Here is a 19,860-nt window from a genome sequence, read left to right as displayed (position 1 = left end):
ACTGGAATTTAGAAGGATATGAGATTATTAAGTGGTTGGACACGTTAGAGGCAGGAAACATGTTCCCAATGTTGGGGGAGTCCAGAACAAGGGGCCACAGTTTAAGAATAAGGGGTAGGCCATTTAGAACTGAGATGAGGAGAAGCTTTTTCAGTCAGAGAGTTGTGAATCTGGAATTCTCTGCCTCAGAAGGCAGTGGAAGCCAATTCTCTGAATGCATTCAAGAGAGAGCTAGATAGAGCTGTTAAGGATAGCGGAGTCAGAGGGTATGGGGAGAAGGCAGGAACGGGGTACTGATGTTGAGAATGATCAGCCATGAGCACATTGAATGGCGGTGCTGGATCGAAGTGCCGAATGGCCTCCTCCTGCACCTATTGTCTATTGAACATTCTCATAAATCTCCTCTACCTGCCTACCAGTTTAATGACATCCTTCCTAATGCAGAGCAACGAGAAATGCACACTGTGCTTTAAATGTGACCTTACTAACATCTTGTTCTTGATTAGTACGGGTATCAGGGGTTATGGGAAGAAGGCAGGAGAATGGGCATAGGAGGGAGATCAGCCATGAATGAATGGCGGAGTAGACTTGTTGGGCCGAATGGCCAAATTCTGCTCCTATCACTTATGATCTCATGAACATGACATCCCAACTCCCGTTCTCAGTACATTGACCGATGTGCTGTCAACCGATTGCCGAATAGACCAACATCCTCCCTACAGCAGAGCAACCAGAAGTGTACACAGTAGTTTACATGTGGCCTTACCAACGTCTTGCACAGCTGTAACATGACAGCCCAACTCATGAGAGGAATAGTTTGGGTAGATGCACAGAGTCTCTTGCCCAGAGTAGGGGAATCGAGAAGCAGAGGGCATAGGTTCAAGGTGAAGGGGAAAAGATTTCTATAGGAATCTGAGGGGTGACTTTTTAACACAAAGGGTGGTGGGTGTATGGAACGAACTGCCAGAGGAGGTAGTTGAAACAGTTGGGCCTGTTTCCATACCGTATGACTCTTTCACCTCTCCCTGGAGCTAATACCCCCTAATCCAGGAATCATTCTGGTAAACCTCAGCACCTTTCCAAAGCTTCCACATCCTTCTTGTAATGGGGTGACCAGAGCTGCACACAGTACTCCAAATGCAGTTAATCAAAGTCCTATAAAGCTGTATCATGACTTTCTGGTCCCTGATACTCAATGCCTTGACCTATGATTGTAAGCATGCCTTCTTTCCCACTCTATCTACTTAAGTTGCCATTTCCAGGTAGTTATGAACTTGGACCCCAAGATTCCTCAATGCCATTCATTGTATATTTCCCCTTACATTTGATCTCCCAAATTGCAGCACTTCACACTTGTTTGTATTAAACTCCATCAGCCATTTCTCCAACCATTTCTGTAGCTAATCTATATCCCGCCCGATACCTTGACAGCCTTCCTCACAGTCAACGACCCCAACAATCTTAGTGGCATCTGCAAACTTAATAACCAACCCGTCTACGTTTACATCCAGGTCATTTTTATATATCATAAACAGAAAGTTATGTTAACATTGTATAACATCTTGATCAGCTCCCAACTATATGTCAAAATATCAGAAATACAGAATAAAACCTGCTGTCTATTCCAGCATTTTCTAACTTCATTCCTTGGTCATTTTGTGGAGATGGTGCGGAGGGGGGTCTGTGTGATGGACTGGGCAACCTCGTCACTACTTCCCTTCTCACAGTCCTTGTGAAAACTGAAATCTCCCATTGTATGTGTGTAAGAAGGAACTGCAGATGCTGGTTTAAACCGAAGATTGTTCCACTGATTGTGCTCCACGGTTGCCTAACCTCTATTATCAGCAGGTCTCTCCCACTAGAACCATGCATCGGTTCCAGTGTCACACCCAGTTCCAGTTCAACAACATTGCTGACATTATAAACATTTATGCATTTACATATTAAAAATATCTTGATCAGGTGTTTAAAAGTTCCCGGCGGGCCTTCCCCAGCGACCGTGTCGACCCGCGCCGCTCCACCGCCCAGCAGCAGGTCGCAGCCGTCGCTGTACCCGGCCCCCGGGACCAACAACAGGCCGCAGCTCCATCCGGCCCACAGACACCGCGCTAGGCCCACAGCCCCCACCAGGCAGAGTCCCACAGCACCGCTGGGTCCTACTGCCCACCCGCTACTACAGGTAACTGCAGCCAGTCCTCCACTGGATCTCCCCCTTCCCCCTCTAGCCAGGCGACCTCAAGTACTCCCCACATCGGTCCTCATGCCCCCCTCTGCCCTGCTAACCCACCACCCCCTCACCATATATCCCCTCCACCTGCCCCCCTGCCTCCATCCAACCCCAACCCCCACCATTGCCGGGTGTTCACCATCCCCCCTGACCTCCCCCTTTCAGACACCAAACGGTCTGTCCTCAGCAGAGGCCTTACCTTTGTTCCTCTCCGCCCCCACATCAACGAGTTCCGCGTCCGCCATGACGTGGAGCTCTTCTTCCGCCGCCTCCGAGCCTTTTTCCATGGGAAGGAGTCCCCACCCCCCACTGATGACCCCTTCTCCTGTCTCCAGCGGACCCCCTCCTCCTGGACCCCCCCCCCCAGTTGGCCAACTACCCTCACTAGAAGTTTTCATCTCCAACTGCCGTCGTGACATTAACCGCCTTAAATTCTCCACTCCCCTGACTAACTCTAACCTCTCCCCTCCTGAAAGTGCAGCCCTCCACTCACTCCGAAACAAACCGGACTTAATCATCAAACCCGCTGACAAGGGAGATGCTGTGGTAGTCTGGCGTGCTGACCTCTACCGGACCAAGGCCAGACGACAACTCTCAGACACCTCTTCCTACCTATCCCTGGACCATGACCCCACCGACAAACACCAGACCTTTATCATCAGCACCATCACGGACCTCACCATCTCCAGCGATCTACCCTCCAATGCCTCCAAACTCATAGTTCCCCAGCCCCGCACGGCCCGATTCTACCTCCTACCCAAAATCCATAAACAGAACTGTCCCGGCAGACCCATTGTCTCTGCCTGCTCATGCCCCACCAAACTTATTTCCACTACCTCGACTCCATCCTATCCCCCCTGGTTAAATCCCTCCCCACCTACGTCCAAGACGCCTCACACGCTCTCCATCTCCTCGATAACTTCCGGTTCCCAGGCCCCCACTCCCTCATCTTTACCATGGATGTCCAGTCACTCTACATTTCCATCCCCCACAAGGATGGTCTCGAAGCCCTCCGTTTCTTCCTCGACCGTAGAACCAGCCAATCCCCATCGACCAACACTCTTCTCCGCCTAGCAGAGCTGGTTCTTACCCTCAACAACTTCTCCTTTGACTCCTCCCACTTCCTCCAAACCAGAGGCGTAGCTATGGGCACTCGCATGGGCCCTAGCTACACCTGCCACTTTGTCGGGTACGTCGAACAATCCCTGTTCCGGGTGTACACTGGCCCCATCCCCGAACTCTACCTCCGTTACATCGACGACTGCATTGCTGCTACCTCTTGTACCCATGCAGAACTCACTGACTTCATACACTTCACTTCCAATTTCCATCCTGCCCTTAAATATACCTGGACTATCTCCATCTCCCTCCCGTTTCTGGACCTCACCATCTCCTTCACAGGAGACAGACTAGTGACGGACATTTACTATAAACCCACTGACTCGCACAGCTATCTGGACTACACTTCTTCCCACCCGATCCCCTGCAAAAAGTCTATCCCCTACTCCCAAATCCTCCGTCTACGCTGCATCTGCGCCCGGGATGAGGAGTTTCACATTCTTCAGGAAAAGGGGCTTCCCCTCCTCCATTATAGATGAGGCTCTCACTAGGGTCTCTTCTACATCCCACAGCTCCGCTCTTGCTCCCCCTCCCCCCACTCGCAACAAGGACAGAATCCCCCTCGTTCTCACCTTCCACCCCACCAGCCAGCGGATCCAACAAATCATCCACCAACATTTCCGTCACCTACAATGGGACCCCACCACTGGCCATATCTTCCCATCCCCTCTCCTCTCTGCATTCCACAGAGACCGTTCCCTCCGTAACCCCCTGGTCCACTCGTCCCTTCCTACCCAAACCACCCCATCCCCGGGCACTTTCCCCTGCAACCGCACGAGATGCAACACTTGTCCCTTTACCTCCCCCCTCAACTCCATCCAAGGACCCAAACAGTCTTTCCAGATGAGACAAAGGTTAACCTGCACCTCCTCCAACCTCATCTATTGCATCCGTTGCTCTAGATGTCAACTTATTTACATCGGCGAAACCAAGTGCAGGCTCGGCGATCGCTTCGCTCAACACCTGCGCTCCGTCCGCATTGACCAAGCTGATCTCCCGGTGGCCGATCACTTCAACTCCCCCTCCTATTCCCAGTCTGACCTTTCTGTGATGGGCCTCCTCCAGTGCCATAGTGAGGCCCACCGGAAATTCGAGGAACAGCACCTCATATTTTGCCTGGGCAGCTTGCCACCCAGTGGTATGAACATCGACTTCTCCAACTTTAGATAGTTCCTCTGTCCCTCTCTTCCCCTCCTCCTTCCCAGATCTTCCTCTATCTTCCTGTCTGCACCTACATCCTTCCTTTGTCCCGCCCCCCTGACATCAGTCTGAAGAAGGGTCTCGACCCAAAAAGTCACCCATTCCTTCTCTCCCGAGATGCTGCCTGACCTGCTGAGTTACTCCAGCATTTTGTGAATAAATACCTTTGATCAGGTGTTTGATATGGCAAGAAACTGGTTGCACAGCAAAGTTGTCCTATTACATACAGACGTGTATGGCAGTTTGTTTTTCTTTATTTTCCAGGTCAGGGTTTGATAGGGATTTTGCTTCCGATTCCAACTTGCCCTGGAGAAGGTGGTGGTGAGTTGATTTTTTTAACGATTTGAATGGATTTTGTCTCTACAGCTATCGTGCTACAATGCTGAGAAGTATATTCTGAACGCTGGATCTTCCTGTTTGTTCTATCTATTGTATTTGAGTTTGACTCGCTGGTATTCGTATATGGTATACCTGATCTGTTCGGATGGCATGAAAAACAAAGCTTTTCATGAACGTTGTTACACATGACAATAATAAACCTAAAGCGAAACCTCCTGCTGGTCAAGGACCTCTCAGTGATGTGGGATATAGATCTCGTGGTGATGAGGAGTGGCAGTGTACTGCCAAGTCGGGATGGTATGTGACATGAGGGGATAGCTGCAAATGGTGGCATTCTCATGCTGTTGCTCTATTTTTTTGATACAAAACGGACATATTTTTCTTTACAAATTGGAGCATTGCCAAAGGTTTGCTTCACCCACATTAGGTTCTGCGTGGTAGACTGCCCAGGAAGGTCAGAGCGTATGGGATCCAGAGATAGCTGATAAAAAACTTATGGGTAAAACATTGGCTTCATGGAAGGAAGCAGGGTAATGGTGGAAGACTGAGGACATCTCTGATGTCCGGGTATGGAACATCTCATCTTGGGCCCAGATGCGGCGTAAATGGAGGAATTGGGAGTAGGGGATAGAGTGTTTACAGGAAGCAGGGTGGGAAGAAGTGTAGTTGAGATAGTTGAGAGTCAGTGGGTTTGTAATAGACGTCAGTCGATAGTCTATTTCCTGTGATGGAGACTGAGATCAAGAAAGGGGAGGGAGGTTTCGGAGATAGTCCAAATGAATTTGAGTGTAGGATGGAAATTGGTGGTGAAGTTAATGAAGTTGGGAGATCATGTTACCGTTAATAATAATATAATAATATATTCCTTTATTCGTCCCGCACCGGGGAAATTTGCAGTGTTACAGCAGCAAAGTGGATAACAAGAGAGCATTTCACGTCCCGGCTTCCACCGTATTTCCATGTCGTACCGTAGCAGGTGCATTCGCATTCGCTGGAGTCTGGGGCTTAATTTGTGTAGCGGCTTGGCGAGCAAGCCCACTAATGGCTTGTGGTCAGTAAGGATTACTGATTGACCGACGATGAAGTCATGAAACTTTCTGCATGCGTACAATATGGAGCACAGCTCCTTCTCTATAGTCGCATAATTGCGCTCGGCCGCGTTCACGCGTCGTGATGCATATGTAACCGGTCTTTCGTCTTGCATCAGGACCGCTCCAAATCCACTGTTGGAAGCGTCTGTGGCAATTGAAACGGGTGCGTTCACATTGTACAGTTTGAGTACGGGTGGCGATGTGAGAAGACACTTCAGCTTGTCTACTGCCTGTCTGTGCTTCTGCTCAAAATGCCATGCTACTCCTTTTTCTGTTAGCTGTCTAAGTGGGGCGGTGATCTCCGAGAGGTTCGGAATAAACTTGGCCATGTAGGTGACCATCCCCACGAAAGTTTGCACTTCCGCCTTGTTTGTCGGGTATGGCATTTGTAGCATGCTGCTGACACGAGATGGGTTTGAAAAGTCCGGGAGCAGAGCAAGGACGCCCGTTAGCTGAGAACAAAAGTAAGTGTTAATTGCAGTGGAAAAGGCAGTTTAAAAAGAGCGCCAAGAGGACGCTAATAGTCAGTTTGAAAAGTCCGGCACCAAAGTGATGGCGCACAAGTTGGTGCAGTGTGTTTCCTGCAGGATGTGGGAAGGTAGAGACACTGCTGGAGCTTCTGGGAGCTACACCTGCAAGAACTGTGTCCAGGTGCAGCTCCTGACTGGACGTGTGGCAGAGTTGGAAAAGCAGCTGGTTGACCTCAGGGCCATCCGGGAATGCGAGAGTTTCCTGGATAGGACCTACTGTGAGGCTGTCACGCCAAGGGTCCAGGTCGAGCGAAGGTGGGAGACCGTTTCAGGGGGGAGCAAACGTGGACTACAGGAGACCCCGGTGGCTGTGCCTATTGCAAACAGGTACACCCTATTGGGAACTGTTGGGGCAGAAGACGCTTCCAGTCCGAGCGGCGGACGTGTTGGCGGTTCTATCCCAGGCAAGGAAACGACCGGGGAGACCGAAGTCAGGAAGAGCCATAGTAGTCGGTGACTCCATTGTCCGAGGTACGGACAGTAGATTCTGTGGCGACAGGCGGGAGTTGAGGATGGTTTGTTGCCTCCCTGGTGCCAGGGTTCAAGACATCACGGAGCGGCTTCAGAACATCCTAGCGAGGGAAGGTGATCAACCGGAAGTAGTTGTGCATGTGGGCACAAACGACGTCGGGAGGAAGAGGAAGGAGATACTGCAGCGTGAGTTTAGGGAGTTAGGAAGAAGACTGAGAAGTAGGACGTCGAGGGTGGTTATCTCTGGACTGCTGCCTGTACCTCGTGCTGGTGAGGGCAGGAACAGAGAGATCGGGGATATGAATGTATGGCTGAGGGGCTGGTGCAGGGAGCAGGGACTTAGATTTCTGGACCACTGGGATCTCTTCTGGGGTAGGGGTGACCTGTACAAAATGGACGGGTTACACCTTAACAGCAGGGTGACCAACATTCTGGCAGGTAGGTTTGCTAGTGCTACAAGTGTGGCTTTAAACTAAGTAGTGGGGGGGAGGGGTTGACAAATTGGGAATATGGAGATGGAGTTAAAGGGGAAGCGAATACAGGAGAAACTGTAAAGGACTCTCGTATGAATGGGAAGGGAAGTTCTAGAAGGGATATGAGAGTAAGGTCAGGGCCAATTGTGACCGGTGTGAGAGGGGAGCTAAATACCAAAGTTAAAGTGTTGTATTTAAATGCGCAAAGTATAAGAAATAAAGTGGATGAGGTTGAGGCTCAGTTAGACATTGGCAAGTATGATGTTGTGGGAATCACTGAGACATGGCTACAAGAGGATCAGGGCTGGGAGCTGAATATTCAGGGGTACACAACGTACAGAAAAAACAGACAGGTGGGGAGAGGGGGTGGGGTCGCTCTGTTGGTAAAGAATGATATTCACTCCCTTGCAAGGAGTGACATAGAATCAGGAGATGTAGAATCAGTATGGATAGAGATGAGGAATTGTAAGGGTAAAAGTACCCTAATGGGAGTCATCTACAGGCCCCCAAACAGTAGCCTCGACATAGGGTGCAAGTTGAATCAGGAGCTAAAATTGGCATGTCACAAATGTAGTGCTACGGTGGTCATGGGAGATTTCAACATGCAGGTAGACTGGGAAAATCAGGTTGGTAATGGACCCCAGGAAGGAGAGTTTGTGGAGTGCCTCCGAGATGGATTCTTAGAACAGCGTGTACTGGAGCCTACCAGGGAGAAGGCAATTCTGGATTTAGTGTTATGTAATGAACCTGACCTGATAAGGGGACTCGAGGTAAAGGAGCCATTAGGAGGCAGTGACCACAATATGATAAGTTTTACTCTACAAATTGAGAGGGAGAAGGGAAAATCGGAGGTGTCACTATTACAGTACAGCAAAGGGGATTACAGAGGCATGAGGCAGGAGTTGGCCAAAATTGACTGGAAGGAGGCCCTAGCAGGGAAGACTGTGGAACAGCAATGGCAGGTATTCCTGGGAATAATGCAGAAGTTGCAGGATCAATTTATCCCAAAGAGGGGGAAAGATTCTAAGGGGAGTAAGAGGCACCCGTGGCTGACAAGGGAAGTCAAGGTCAACATAAAAATAAAAGGGAAGAAGTATAACATAGCAAAGAAGAGTGGGAAGCCAGAGGATTGGGACTCTTTTAAAGAGCAACAGAAGATAACTAAAAAGGCAATAGGGGAGAAAAGATGAGGTACGAGGGTAAACTAGCCAATAATATAAAGGAGGATAGTAAAAGCTTTTTTAGGTATGTGAAGAGGAAAAAAATAGTCAAGGCAAATGTGGGTCCCTTGAAGACAGAAGCAGGGGAATTTATTATGGGGAACAAGGAAATGGCAGACGAGTTGAACCGGTACTTTGGATCTGTCTTCACAGAGGAGGATACAAACAATCTCCCAGATGTTCTAGTGGCCAGAGATCCTAGGGTGACAGAGGAACTGGAGGAAATCCACATTAGGCAGGAAAAGGTTTTGGGTAGACTGATGGGACTGAAGGCTGATAAATCCCCAAGGCCTGATGGTCTGCATCCCAGGGTGCTTAAGGAGGTGGCTCTAAAAATTGTGGACGCATTAGTGATTATTTTCCAATGTTCTATAGATTCCGGGTCAGTTCCTGTGGATTGGAGGGTAGCTAATGTTATCCCACTTTTCAAGAAAGGAGGGAGAGAGAAAATGGGAAATTATAGACCAGTTAGTCTGACATCAGTGGTGGGGAAGATGCTGGAGTCAATTATAAAAGACGAAATTGCGGAGCATTTGGATCGCAGTAACAGGATAGTTCTGAGTCAGCATGGATTTACGAAGGGGAAATCGTGCTTGACTAATCTACTGGAATTTTTTGAGGATGTAACTAGGAAAATTTACAGGGGAGAGCCGGTGGATGTGGTGTACCTCGACTTTCAGAAAGCCTTCGACAAGGTCCCACATAGGAGATTGGTGGGCAAAATTAGAGCACATGGTATTGGAGGTAGGGTACTGACATGGATAGAAAGTTGGTTGACAGACAGAAAGCAAAGGGTGGGGATAAATGGGTCCCTTTCAGAATGGCAGGCAGTGACTAGTGGGGTACCGCAAGGCTCGGTGTTGGGACCGCAGCTATTTACAATATAAATAAATGACTTGGATGAAGGGATTAAAAGTACCATTAGCAAATTTGCCAATGATACAAAGCTAGGTGGCAGTGTGAACTGTGAGGAAGATGCTATGAGGTTGTAGGGTGACTTGGACAGGTTGTGTGAGTGGGCGGATGCATGGCAGATGCAGTTTAATGTGGATAAGTGTGATGTTATCCACTTTGGTGGTAAGAATAGGAAGGCAGATTATTATTTGAATGGTGTCAAGTTAGGAAAAGGGAACGTACAACGTGATCTGGGTGTCTTAGTGCATCAGTCACTGAAAGGAAGCATGCAGGTACAGCAGGCAGTGAAGAAAGCCAATGGAATGTTGGCCTTCATAACAAGAGGAGTTGAGTATAGGAGCAAAGAGGTCCTTCTGCAGTTGTACAGGGCCCTCGTGAGACCGCACCTGGAGTACTGTGTGCAGTTTTGGTCTCCAAATCTGAGGAAGGATATTCTTGCTATTGAGGGTGTGCAGCGTAGGTTTACTAGGTTAATTCTCGGAATGGACATGTTAGTGGCAGGAAACACGTTCCCAATGTTGGGGGAGTCCAGAACCAGGGGCCACAGTTTAAGAATAAGGGGTAGGCCATTTAGAACAGAGATGAGGAAAAACTTTTTTAGTCAGAGAGTTGTGAATCTGTGGAATTCTCTGCCTCAGAGGGCAGTGGAGGCCAATTCTCTGAATACATTCAAGAGAGAGCTAGATAGAGCTCTTAAGGATAGCGGAGTCAGGGGGTATGGGGAGAAAACAGGAACAGGGTACTGATTGAAAATGATCAGCCATGATCACATTGAATGGCGGTGCTGGCGCGAAGGGCCGAATGGCCTCCTCCTGCACTTATTGTCTATTGACACGCCTGCTTGCGAGATGACGTGTCCCACATATTGAATCTCGTTTGAGCGCATTACCGACTTTCTGGGATTGAGTTTTAGGCTGGATTCTTTCACCCGTTGGAGTAGGGCTTTCACCCTTGCGTCATGTTGTTCTGCATTCACACCCCAAACGAGAATGTCGTCAACGACTATCTCCACCCCTTCTAAATCGCCGAACTCTTCCTGCATCGCCCGCTGCCAAATCTCACTTGCGGATGAGATTCCAAATGGAAGGACGAGGTATCGGTATTTACCGAAAGGAGTATTAAATGTGGTCAGACGTGAGCTATCATCACTCAGTGGGAACTACCAGTACCCACTTGGAGCGTCAAATTTCGAGAACCATTCTGCCTTCGGCATGTGGGCTGCAATGTTCTCGAACGTCGGCATCGGGAAATGCTCCCTATGAATGGCCGCATTGAGGTCACGTGGGTCAAGGTATATGCGGACTTCGCCATTAGGCTTGCTAACAACAGTCATTGAATTCACCCAATCTGTCGGTTCGTGCACAGGGGTTATGACTCCCAAGTTTTCCATGCGCTCTAATTCGTCTTTGACCTTATCCCTGATCTTATAGGGATAGTGCGGGGTGGGTTTTGCTTAGGTTGCACGTTCTCTTGGAGCGCTATGTTGTACTCGTGTCTTTTTAGCCTTCCCAGCCCTTGGAAAAGCTCACGGTTTTCCTCAATGATCTTCGCAGTGTATAGTGGGCTTGCACTCACGCCATCAACTGCCTCCTTTCGTATAAGAAGCCCTAACTTTTCACACGTTAGCTTCCCAAATATGGGTTTCACATTCCCCCTCACTATTTGAAAGACAACCCTATATTCTTTCTTACCTACTTTGACGTTCCCCTTTGCCTGTTCCACAGGCTTCATTGTATGTCCAGAGTATGATCTCAGTGTTACGTTCGTGTTCAGTAAGGCAAGACCAGTCTTTCTGAACAAGTGCTCTGGCAGAATGTCAACTTGAGCTCCAGAGTCAAGTTTGAAATCAATGTTCACATTGTTGATGCTGCACATCTGTCCCCATTCACGCGTCGACTCAATCACATCGTCAATCACGGCGTCAATGTAAAATACATCAACGTCGTCGTCCACAGGCTCAGGCAGCGGAGAAGTGTTGATCTGGAACTCAACGTCGCGGACGTCACGGCTCCAGTCCCCGGCCTTCTGTCTGATTAGCCGGTCATGTTGTCGGGGCCGTGGGTGGCTGCTGGGCGCTCCATTTACCGGGCAGTCGGGGGATCTGGAAAGATGTCCAATCTCTCCGCAGGTGTGACATCGCATGTACTGAGCGGGGCAGTAGTTGCTTTTATGCTCACTGGTGCATGACCGACAGTCGGTATCCTTACCAGAATCACGGATTCCTGTCTATGGTTGTCTGGGTCGCAAATCCTTGCCTCGGCCCCATGGCCGACCGGCGCTGTCCCGCTACACGTAATCAACAATCTCTTCAGTGTCGATGGCGGTCGGGGCAATCTGCTTCATGTGTTCGGCTGATGCCTCGGCGATCAAACACATGTCACTGCATTTTTTCAGTGTTAAATCATCGCATTGTTAGCTAGATAGAGCTCTTGAGGATAGCGGAGTCAGGGGGTATGGCGAGAAGGCAGGAACGGGGTACTGATTGAGAATGATCAGCCATGATCACATTGAATGGCGGTGCTGGCTCGAAGGGCCGAATGGCCTCCTCCTGCACCTATTGTCTTGTAGTAGTTTCTCCCGGAGCGGCTGGCTGGTGATGCCACAGCATTGTAGTAGTTTCTCCCGGAGCGGCTGGCTGGTGATGCCACAGCATTGTAGTAGTTTCTCCCAGAGCTGCTGGCTGGTGATGCCACAGCATTGTAGTAGTTTCTCCCGGAGCTGCTCGCTGGTGATGCCACAGACGATTCTGTCTCGCAGCAATGAGTCATGGATAATGCCAAACTCGCAATCATTAGCTAAAGACTTCACTGCAGTCAGGTAGCTGGAGAAGGTCTCCCCTCGCCGCTGATTACGTGTATGAAAGATGTATCTTGAGACAGTTAAGTTCTTCCTTGGTCCACAGTATGTCTGAAACTTATTCTTCAACTGTTGTATTTTGTCACATTCCTCCTGGGCAAACTGAAAGGTCTCATAAATCTGCTGAGAGGCCGGCCCTGCTATGTGTAGGAATGTTGCACACCGAATCTTATCTGGCTTACTCGTCAGTTCTGTTGCCGTCTTGTACAGTTGGAATGCCCTTATCCAGTCCTTATAATTCTCGGCCAAGTTCCCTTGCATGGAGAGTGGTCCCGGTGGCTTGAGTCCAGACATTCTTTTTTTTCGTTTCTTTTTTCTTCTGACACCATGTAATGTCCGCTGTTGTGACTAGCACAATGAATATACGCCCGACATCTTGTAAGAAGATTTTAATAAACCCCCGCCCCAGGAAACTTCTAGAAAAACACCTGACCTCAGTCACAAGGCAAAAACACATTTGCCAGCTTCTGCTTTTGGCCTCCAGGGGGCACTGGCATTTATATTATATATACATCACAGACACTACTAACACAAAGATAAACTGAGTTTTACTGCTATGCTGTTTGTAGAGGGTTTGGCACACCTGACCATAAGGACAGCAAGGTCCGGCCAGACCATTTCACACGTTAAGGGCGCCTCTGAGCATCACACCTGTGGTCTAAACCTGTCCACTGAAAAGCAGCTGCAACAACCAGGTGTGGATTGTGGGCGGAGTCTGCGATGCATGCAGTTTTCCATCTTTCAAAGTAATATAGTGTTTTTGAATAAAGTTGATTTAGGTGATTTAAAAAAAAATAGGTGTCGGAATTTATTGAATTTCTAAGTACCTTATCATGACATCTCATTCAAAGATTCTAGTCGCATTCGTTTTGACCATTAAAATCAAACACTGACACACACTGCGCTATGAAAACACTTTTCATTCATTATTTAGATCAATGAGGCAAGCACAAAGTACAGTGACGTGTGAAATGGTCTGGCCGGACCTTGCTGTCCTTATGGTCAGGTGTGCCATACCCCCTACAAACAGCATAGCAGTAAAACTCAGTTTATCTTTGTGTTAGTAGTGTCTGTCTACGTGTGAGCTTTGGCCTTTAATAAACATAGTGAAATGCCTGTGGATGTGCTTGCCTCATTGATCTAAATAAATGAATGAAAAGTGTCTCATAGCGCAGCGTGTGTGTCAGGGTTTGGTTTTAATGGTCAAAACAAATGCGACTATAATCTTTGAATGAGATGTCATGAGAAAGTACTTAGAAATTCAATAAATGCCGACACCTGTCTTTTTAAAAATCAACTTTATTCAAAAACTCTAAATGAGATATCATGATAAAGTACAGGCGGCAACCTTGCAAACCTGGGGACAGCATGTGACAGTGCCCACAATAAGCAATGATACTGGCCGACAAGCCAGCTGTCGCTGAGAAATTTCAAACCGGATAATTTCTCAGCGACACGCCGAGATCCACCACTATTTTTGGAAGACTCCTCACGATCATGCCCGCGAACTGTCGGCGACAGCCTAGTCGCCAGCAGTCGCCTTAAAATCGCCTAAGTGGGACAGGCCCTTAACTTCCCCTTGCTACCTTCACCAGCATGTGGCATTGGGAGCAATGCGGAGATTACTCTCTCTGTGGGAGTGCTCAGGGAGAGGTAGCAACTCTGATGGGGGTCATGTCGTGGTGCTTTGAGGGTAGTTTGTCCACCTTTGGTCCCCATCTGGCATCCAGCTCTCACCTGTGGCTCCAAGAAGCTGTTAGCATGCGGCAATGGCCACACCCTGGAAAACTGCTTCAGCTGACGTGCTAAACCACGCGAGGGTAACTGACGGGTCTCAGACCCTCAGTGAGTTCATGGACTTGCTCAGCCCAGCATGCAAGGTCTGTGCTGGCAGATTGGGTGGAGGAAATCCACTGGAGGGTTCAACAGCCGATAGGGCGGCTCAGCAACGCACTGTGGAGCGCAAAGGGCATGTCAAAGCACGAAGAAGACATGGCCATCCAGTGCAGCCAAGAGAGTTTCCAGCCGTAACGTCTAACCATGCCACTGGAATCCACCTCCTGCGGCCGAGAGTGGGGTTGCTCGTGTGTAACAACCTCTCCACCTTCATCTCTCCCGTCCATAGGTTTTTGTGCAAGTCTAAAGACTGCACAACCATGCTATTGGTGGCTACCACGAGCCACCACCACTATCTTTGTGCTCCTGCTTTTTAACCTTTTGCCAAACTCCCTGTATTCATTCTGCAGGACCTCATCCCTTCATCCTTCCCCACGGTGTGTCAGAGCCAGGCTGAACACCACAGACCTGACTGCTGCTGCTGCACTGCCCTGACTGGTGATCTCCACCAACAGTATCCAAAGGCCATACCTGTTGTCAAGGGGGGTGGCTACAGGGGACCTGCACTGCCTCCTCCCATTCCTGGTACTCTCTGCCTGCATCCTTGGCATGACCATCCTGCAACAACTCGTATCAATGACATCTTTATAAGAAAATAACTGCAGATGCTGGTACAAATCGAAGGTATTTATTCACAAAATGCTGGAGTAACTCAGCAGGTCAGGCAGCATCTGAGGAGAGAAGGAATGGATGACGTTTCGGGTCGGTAGGACTGGAGTCACTGACATAGCTTGTTGTTTGTTTGGTTTGTTGTTAGTCTGTGAGCTGAAGCGAGGAACGCGCAGGTGTGCTTGATCAGTCTGAAGAAGGGTATCGACCCGAAACGTCACCCATTCCTTCTCTCCTGAGATGCTGCCTGACCTGCTGAGTTACTCCAGCATTTTGTGAATAAATGACATATTTATCCTCATTCTATGGTGTGCCTGCACTAATAGGTTGGGGTATTGTGTGTGTAGATCAATCATATTTATCTCTGTCTATATAACCTTCGCCACATATCCTATGCTTGGTACACATTCCACTTTGTAATCCAGTCCAGGATTTAGGTAGGACTGGAGTCACTGACATAGTTAGCGTGTTGTTTGTTTAGTTTGTTGTTAGTCTGTGAGCTGAAGTGAGGAACGCGCTGGTGTGATGCTCACTCGGCATGGGTTTAATAAATGTTTTATGGTTCACCCAATACTTCATAATGGATTGATTACAAACAGTGTGTAAGAGTCAGCAAGTTATAATGCAGTTTTAGAGGACTTTGGCCAGGCTATATTTGGAGTATCGCGAGCAGTTCTCATCGTCCCATTAAAGGAAGGATATGGAGACTTTGGAATGGGTGCATCCATCCAAAGACAGTGAACATCCACCTTATCTTTGCCACTCATGGTTTTATTAACTTCTGTAAAGTCACGCTTCAGCCTCCAATGATCCATGAATAAATCCCCAGCCTCTCCTTGTTACGGAAATCTGAAACCCGCAGTCACATGGTTTCTGTGAAAAGCCAAGGATGTGGATGTGGTGAAACTGAAAGCACTGAAGCTCAATAAAACCAAGGCACAACCTGGGCACTGGTCACACTGACAACCTGAAGCAGCCACTCACCTGTCCGGGACACTGAAGGAAGGAGCTGGTAATCAGTCACTGTGCGTTTTGCTGTCTATTGGTCTGCGTTACACTTATTCAGTGCTGTCTCTGGTGTTCAGTTCACTCACCTTCCAATGTTATTTCTGGCAGAGTGTGGGCGGTGAGATCGTGTGATCGGAGCCACAGACACTACTCTCGTGAGAGGTAAGGCCAAGAGAGGGGTCGGAGACCGGCAGTAGCTGTGGGATTGGAACGACGGAGGTATAGAAGGATGGACAGGTAGAGTGGGAGCGGTGAGATCGTGTGATCGGAGGTGGGTTACGAGGTGGGGTGGGAGTAGGGGAGAGGGGAGTGGATTAGGTGGGGGAATTTGGGTGGGAGTGGGTGGGTGAGTGTGGATGGGGAGGAGGGCAGTGGGGCTAGGGGGAGGGCAGTGGGTGGAGTGGCGGGTAGGGGAGGGGGGACTGGGGGGAGTGGAGAGGGAGTGGGGGAGGGGAGGGTGCTAGACCAATGCAAGATAGGTTTTGGGGAGTTTTAAGGGGGGGTTGTGGAGATGGAGTGGGTGAGAGGGTGCGGGGGAGGGGGAAGATGGTGTAGTGGGTGTGGGGGGAGGGGGGTATAAGGGAGGTTGAGGGGGGATGAAGTGGGTGAGTGTGTCAGTGGGGGGAGAGTGGAGGAGGGGAGGGTGCTAGACCAATTCAGGAGAGGCTTTGGGTCCACGGTTCGCTCAAGCTCCATCGCAGGGGGCACGGGGCCGAGGTGAGTGGCTCCCTCTCCCCTTCCCTGTTCCCCCTCGCCCATCCAGCCGAGGCCCGCAGGAGAGATTTGGCCCAACGGGTCCACCTCAGTCTAGTAACATATAAAAATTTCACTTAATAAACTTTGACATATATAAGCCATTTATACAATACAAAACAATATACCTGTAATGCTTTCAGAATTAGAAGAGATGTATTCCACAATTTTTCATAATTTTGGTCACACATGACTATGAATGTCCCGATAATATCTATTATATTACTAAAACTCTCATCTTGTTTGCATGTGTGTATATTTCATGTTTTTGTACCGGAAATACAGCCAAAACGGTATACGATAGCGCCATAATGTTAGGTCCACCTTGCACTCCATTGTCCTGGGCTTCAAATAAATGTTATATTAATTTGTTTTCACTTTTTATTCTTTCAAAATCACTTTTTAAAGTTTGAAAAAATCACTTTTCCATCTCCCTTTGGCCGTCACCCGCGTATGACGATGGGAACCTAACGGGCCCGCCTGTTCAACGTCACAATGGGAACCCAACGCGTCCGCGCCTGCTCAGTTGGTTCCCGTTCATCTAATAGGTGTCGCCCGAGTGGGGGAGTTGAATTTAAAGTACCAGGTACTCCCAAGGTTACAAAGGTTCTACTTGCGATAGTTGGCCTTTGTGATGGTGCAAACGGCAGCGACCCTTAGCAAGCCGCCGCTCGCTTCTGGACACGTGATCACACGTTTTCAATGCATTTCAACTTGCAATACATTCGGTTTCCGATGGGTTTCTCAGAACGGAACCCCATTGGAAGCTGAGGAGCCCCTGTACTTACGCAGAACACAACGGGTCCGAACGGGATGAGGTGGATGAGTGGGGAGGGGGGGTGGGAGGGGTGGAGGAGGGGCGAGGGGAGGGGAATGGGAGGGGTGCAGTGGGGGGGAGAGGAGGGGAGAATGAGTGGGGGAGGGGAGAGTGCTAGACCAATGAAGGAGAGGTTTTGGGAAGTTTTAAGGGGGGTTCAGGGAAGGATGGAGTGGGTGAAGGAGAGATAAGGGGGGTTGAGGTAGGATGGAGTGTGTGAATGGGTCAGTGGGGGGGTGGGAGTGCGGGAGGGGAGAGTGCTAGACTAATGCAGGAGAGGCTTTGGGTCCACGGCTCGCTCTGGCTGCAGCGCTGGTGGCATGGGGCTAAAGTGAGTGACACACTCTCCCTCGAGAGAAGCTGGCAGGAGAGATTTTCCACCTCAGTATAGTAGACTCTAAAATCTTACCAATCACCGAAGTTAGGCTAACCAGCCTATAGTTTCTATTCTACTGCTACGCTTTCTGGAGGCATTAGGGTTACTCCAGCACTGTGTCTACCTTTACCTGCAAGTAGCTACTTCATGTCTATGATTTTATGTTTAACTAGTCCTGTCTAAATATTTCATTACAGAACTTACATAAATCTAGTACAGGAATAGTGCAGTGTTTGCAATTAGCCTTCCCTCAACTCAGACTATCCTTATATGTAGTGGCTGTGGTAAAACTGTTCAGAGAAATGGCAGATGGTCTGTTGGAGACGGTAGTTCGGGTTGGGTCCGAATTGGGAGGTCTGAAAACGGAGCTGAGTTGGAGACGGTAGTCCGGGTTGGGTGTTGGAGACGGTAGTCCAGGTTGGGTGTTGGAGATTGTAGTCCGGGTTGGGTGTTGGAGACGTTAGTCCGGGTTGGCACTCGCATGGGCCATAGCTACGCCTGCCTCTTTGTCGGGTACGTCGAACAATCCCTGTTCCAGACGTACACTGGCCCCATCCCCAAACTCTACCTCCACTACATCGACGACTGCATTGGGGCTACCTCTTGCACCCATGCAGAACTCACTGACTTCATACACTTCACCTCCAATTTCCATCCTGCCCTTAAATATACCTGGACTATCTCTGACATCTCTCTCCCGTTTCTGGACCTCACCATCTCCATCACAGGAGACAGACTAGTGACGGACATTTACTATAAACCCACTGACTCGCACAGCTATCTGGACTACACTTCTTCCCACCCGGTCCCCTGCAAAAAGTCTATCCCCAACTCCCAATTCCTCCGTCTACGCCGCATCTGCGCCCGGGATGAGGTGTTTCACACTAGGGCTTCCGTGATGTCCTCGTTCTTCAGAAAACGGGGCTTCCCCTCCTCCATTATAGATGAGGCTCTCACTAGGATCTCTTCTACATCCCGCAGCTCCGCTCTTGCTCCCCCTCCCCCCACTCGCAACAAGGACAGAATCCCCCTCGTTCTCACCTTCCACCCCACCAGCCAGCGGATCCAACATATCATCCACCAACATTTCCGTCACCTACAACGGGACCCCACCACTGGCCATATCTTCCCATCCCCTCCCTTCTCTGCGTTCCGCAGAGACCGTTCCCTCCGTAACTCCCTGGTCCACTCGTCCCTTCCTACCCAAACCACCCCATCCCCGGGCACTTTCCCCTGCAACCGCACGAGATGCAACACCTGTCCCTTTACCTCCCCCTCAACTCCATCCAAGGACCCAAACAGTCTTTCCAGGTGAGACAAAGGATCACCTGCACCTCCTCCAACCTCATCTATTGCATCCGCTGCTCTGGATGCCAACTTATTTACATTGGCGAAATCAACCGCAGGCTCGCCGATCGCTTCGCTGAACACCTGCGCTCGGTCCGCATTAACAAAACTGATCTCCCGGTGGCCGAGCACTATAACTCCCCCTCCCATTCCCAGTCTGACCTTTCTGTCATGGGCCTCCTCCAGTGCCATAGTGAGGCCCACCGGAAATTGGAGGAACAGCACCTCATATTTCACCTGGGCAGTTTGCAGCCCGGTGGTATGAACGTCGACTTCTCCAACTTTAGATAGCTCCTCTGTCCCTCCCTTCCCCTCCTCCTTCCCAGATCTCCCTCTATCTTCCTGTCTCCACCTATATCCTTCCTTTGTCCCACCCCCGACATCAGTCTGAAGAAGGGTCTCGACCCGAAACGTCACCCATTCCTTCTCTCCCGAGATGCTGCCCGACCTGCTGATTTACTCCAGCATTTTGTGAATAAATCTATCCTTATATGTTCCCCCAACTACTTAGAAACTTACTGAGATACGGCCACTAATGCCAAAGTGCTCACCAACGGACCCTTCACCCATTTATCTGACCGTTCCATCGGACTACGCCCAGCATGGCCCATCC

The 19,860-nt window shown here is 49.5% G+C and overlaps 1 protein-coding gene and 1 long non-coding RNA gene across 4 annotated transcripts in view; one reads left to right on the top strand and one right to left on the bottom strand.

The window, feature by feature from the left end:
• Nucleotides 1–12,735, bottom strand: part of LOC144598283 (uncharacterized) — a 209,539-nt gene extending 196,804 nt beyond the window's left edge. The window contains exons 1-3 of the mRNA XM_078408248.1: nucleotides 12,140–12,735; nucleotides 11,281–11,761; nucleotides 5,854–6,428 (exon numbers count right to left, since the gene is read on the bottom strand). Coding sequence (XP_078264374.1) covers nucleotides 5,854–6,428; nucleotides 11,281–11,761; nucleotides 12,140–12,735 — 1,652 coding nt within the window. The remainder of the gene's footprint in view (nucleotides 1–5,853; nucleotides 6,429–11,280; nucleotides 11,762–12,139) is intronic.
• Nucleotides 12,736–15,665: 2,930 nt separating this feature from the next.
• LOC144595429 (uncharacterized) overlaps nucleotides 15,666–19,860 on the top strand; it is a 40,341-nt gene continuing 36,146 nt past the window's right edge. For 2 of the 3 annotated variants that reach the window (XR_013547502.1, XR_013547499.1), the window contains exons 1-2: nucleotides 15,667–15,971; nucleotides 16,063–16,191. This is a non-coding gene — a long non-coding RNA (uncharacterized LOC144595429). Of the gene's footprint in view, nucleotides 15,972–16,062; nucleotides 16,192–19,860 lie in introns of all 3 variants that reach the window. The other variant, XR_013547508.1, reaches the window with a different exon arrangement.

The sequence above is a fragment of the Rhinoraja longicauda genome, chromosome 1, assembly GCF_053455715.1.
Source record: "Rhinoraja longicauda isolate Sanriku21f chromosome 1, sRhiLon1.1, whole genome shotgun sequence".
Classification (NCBI taxonomy): Eukaryota; Metazoa; Chordata; class Chondrichthyes; order Rajiformes; family Arhynchobatidae; genus Rhinoraja; species Rhinoraja longicauda.
This window is presented reverse-complemented; position numbering and strand designations above follow the sequence as displayed.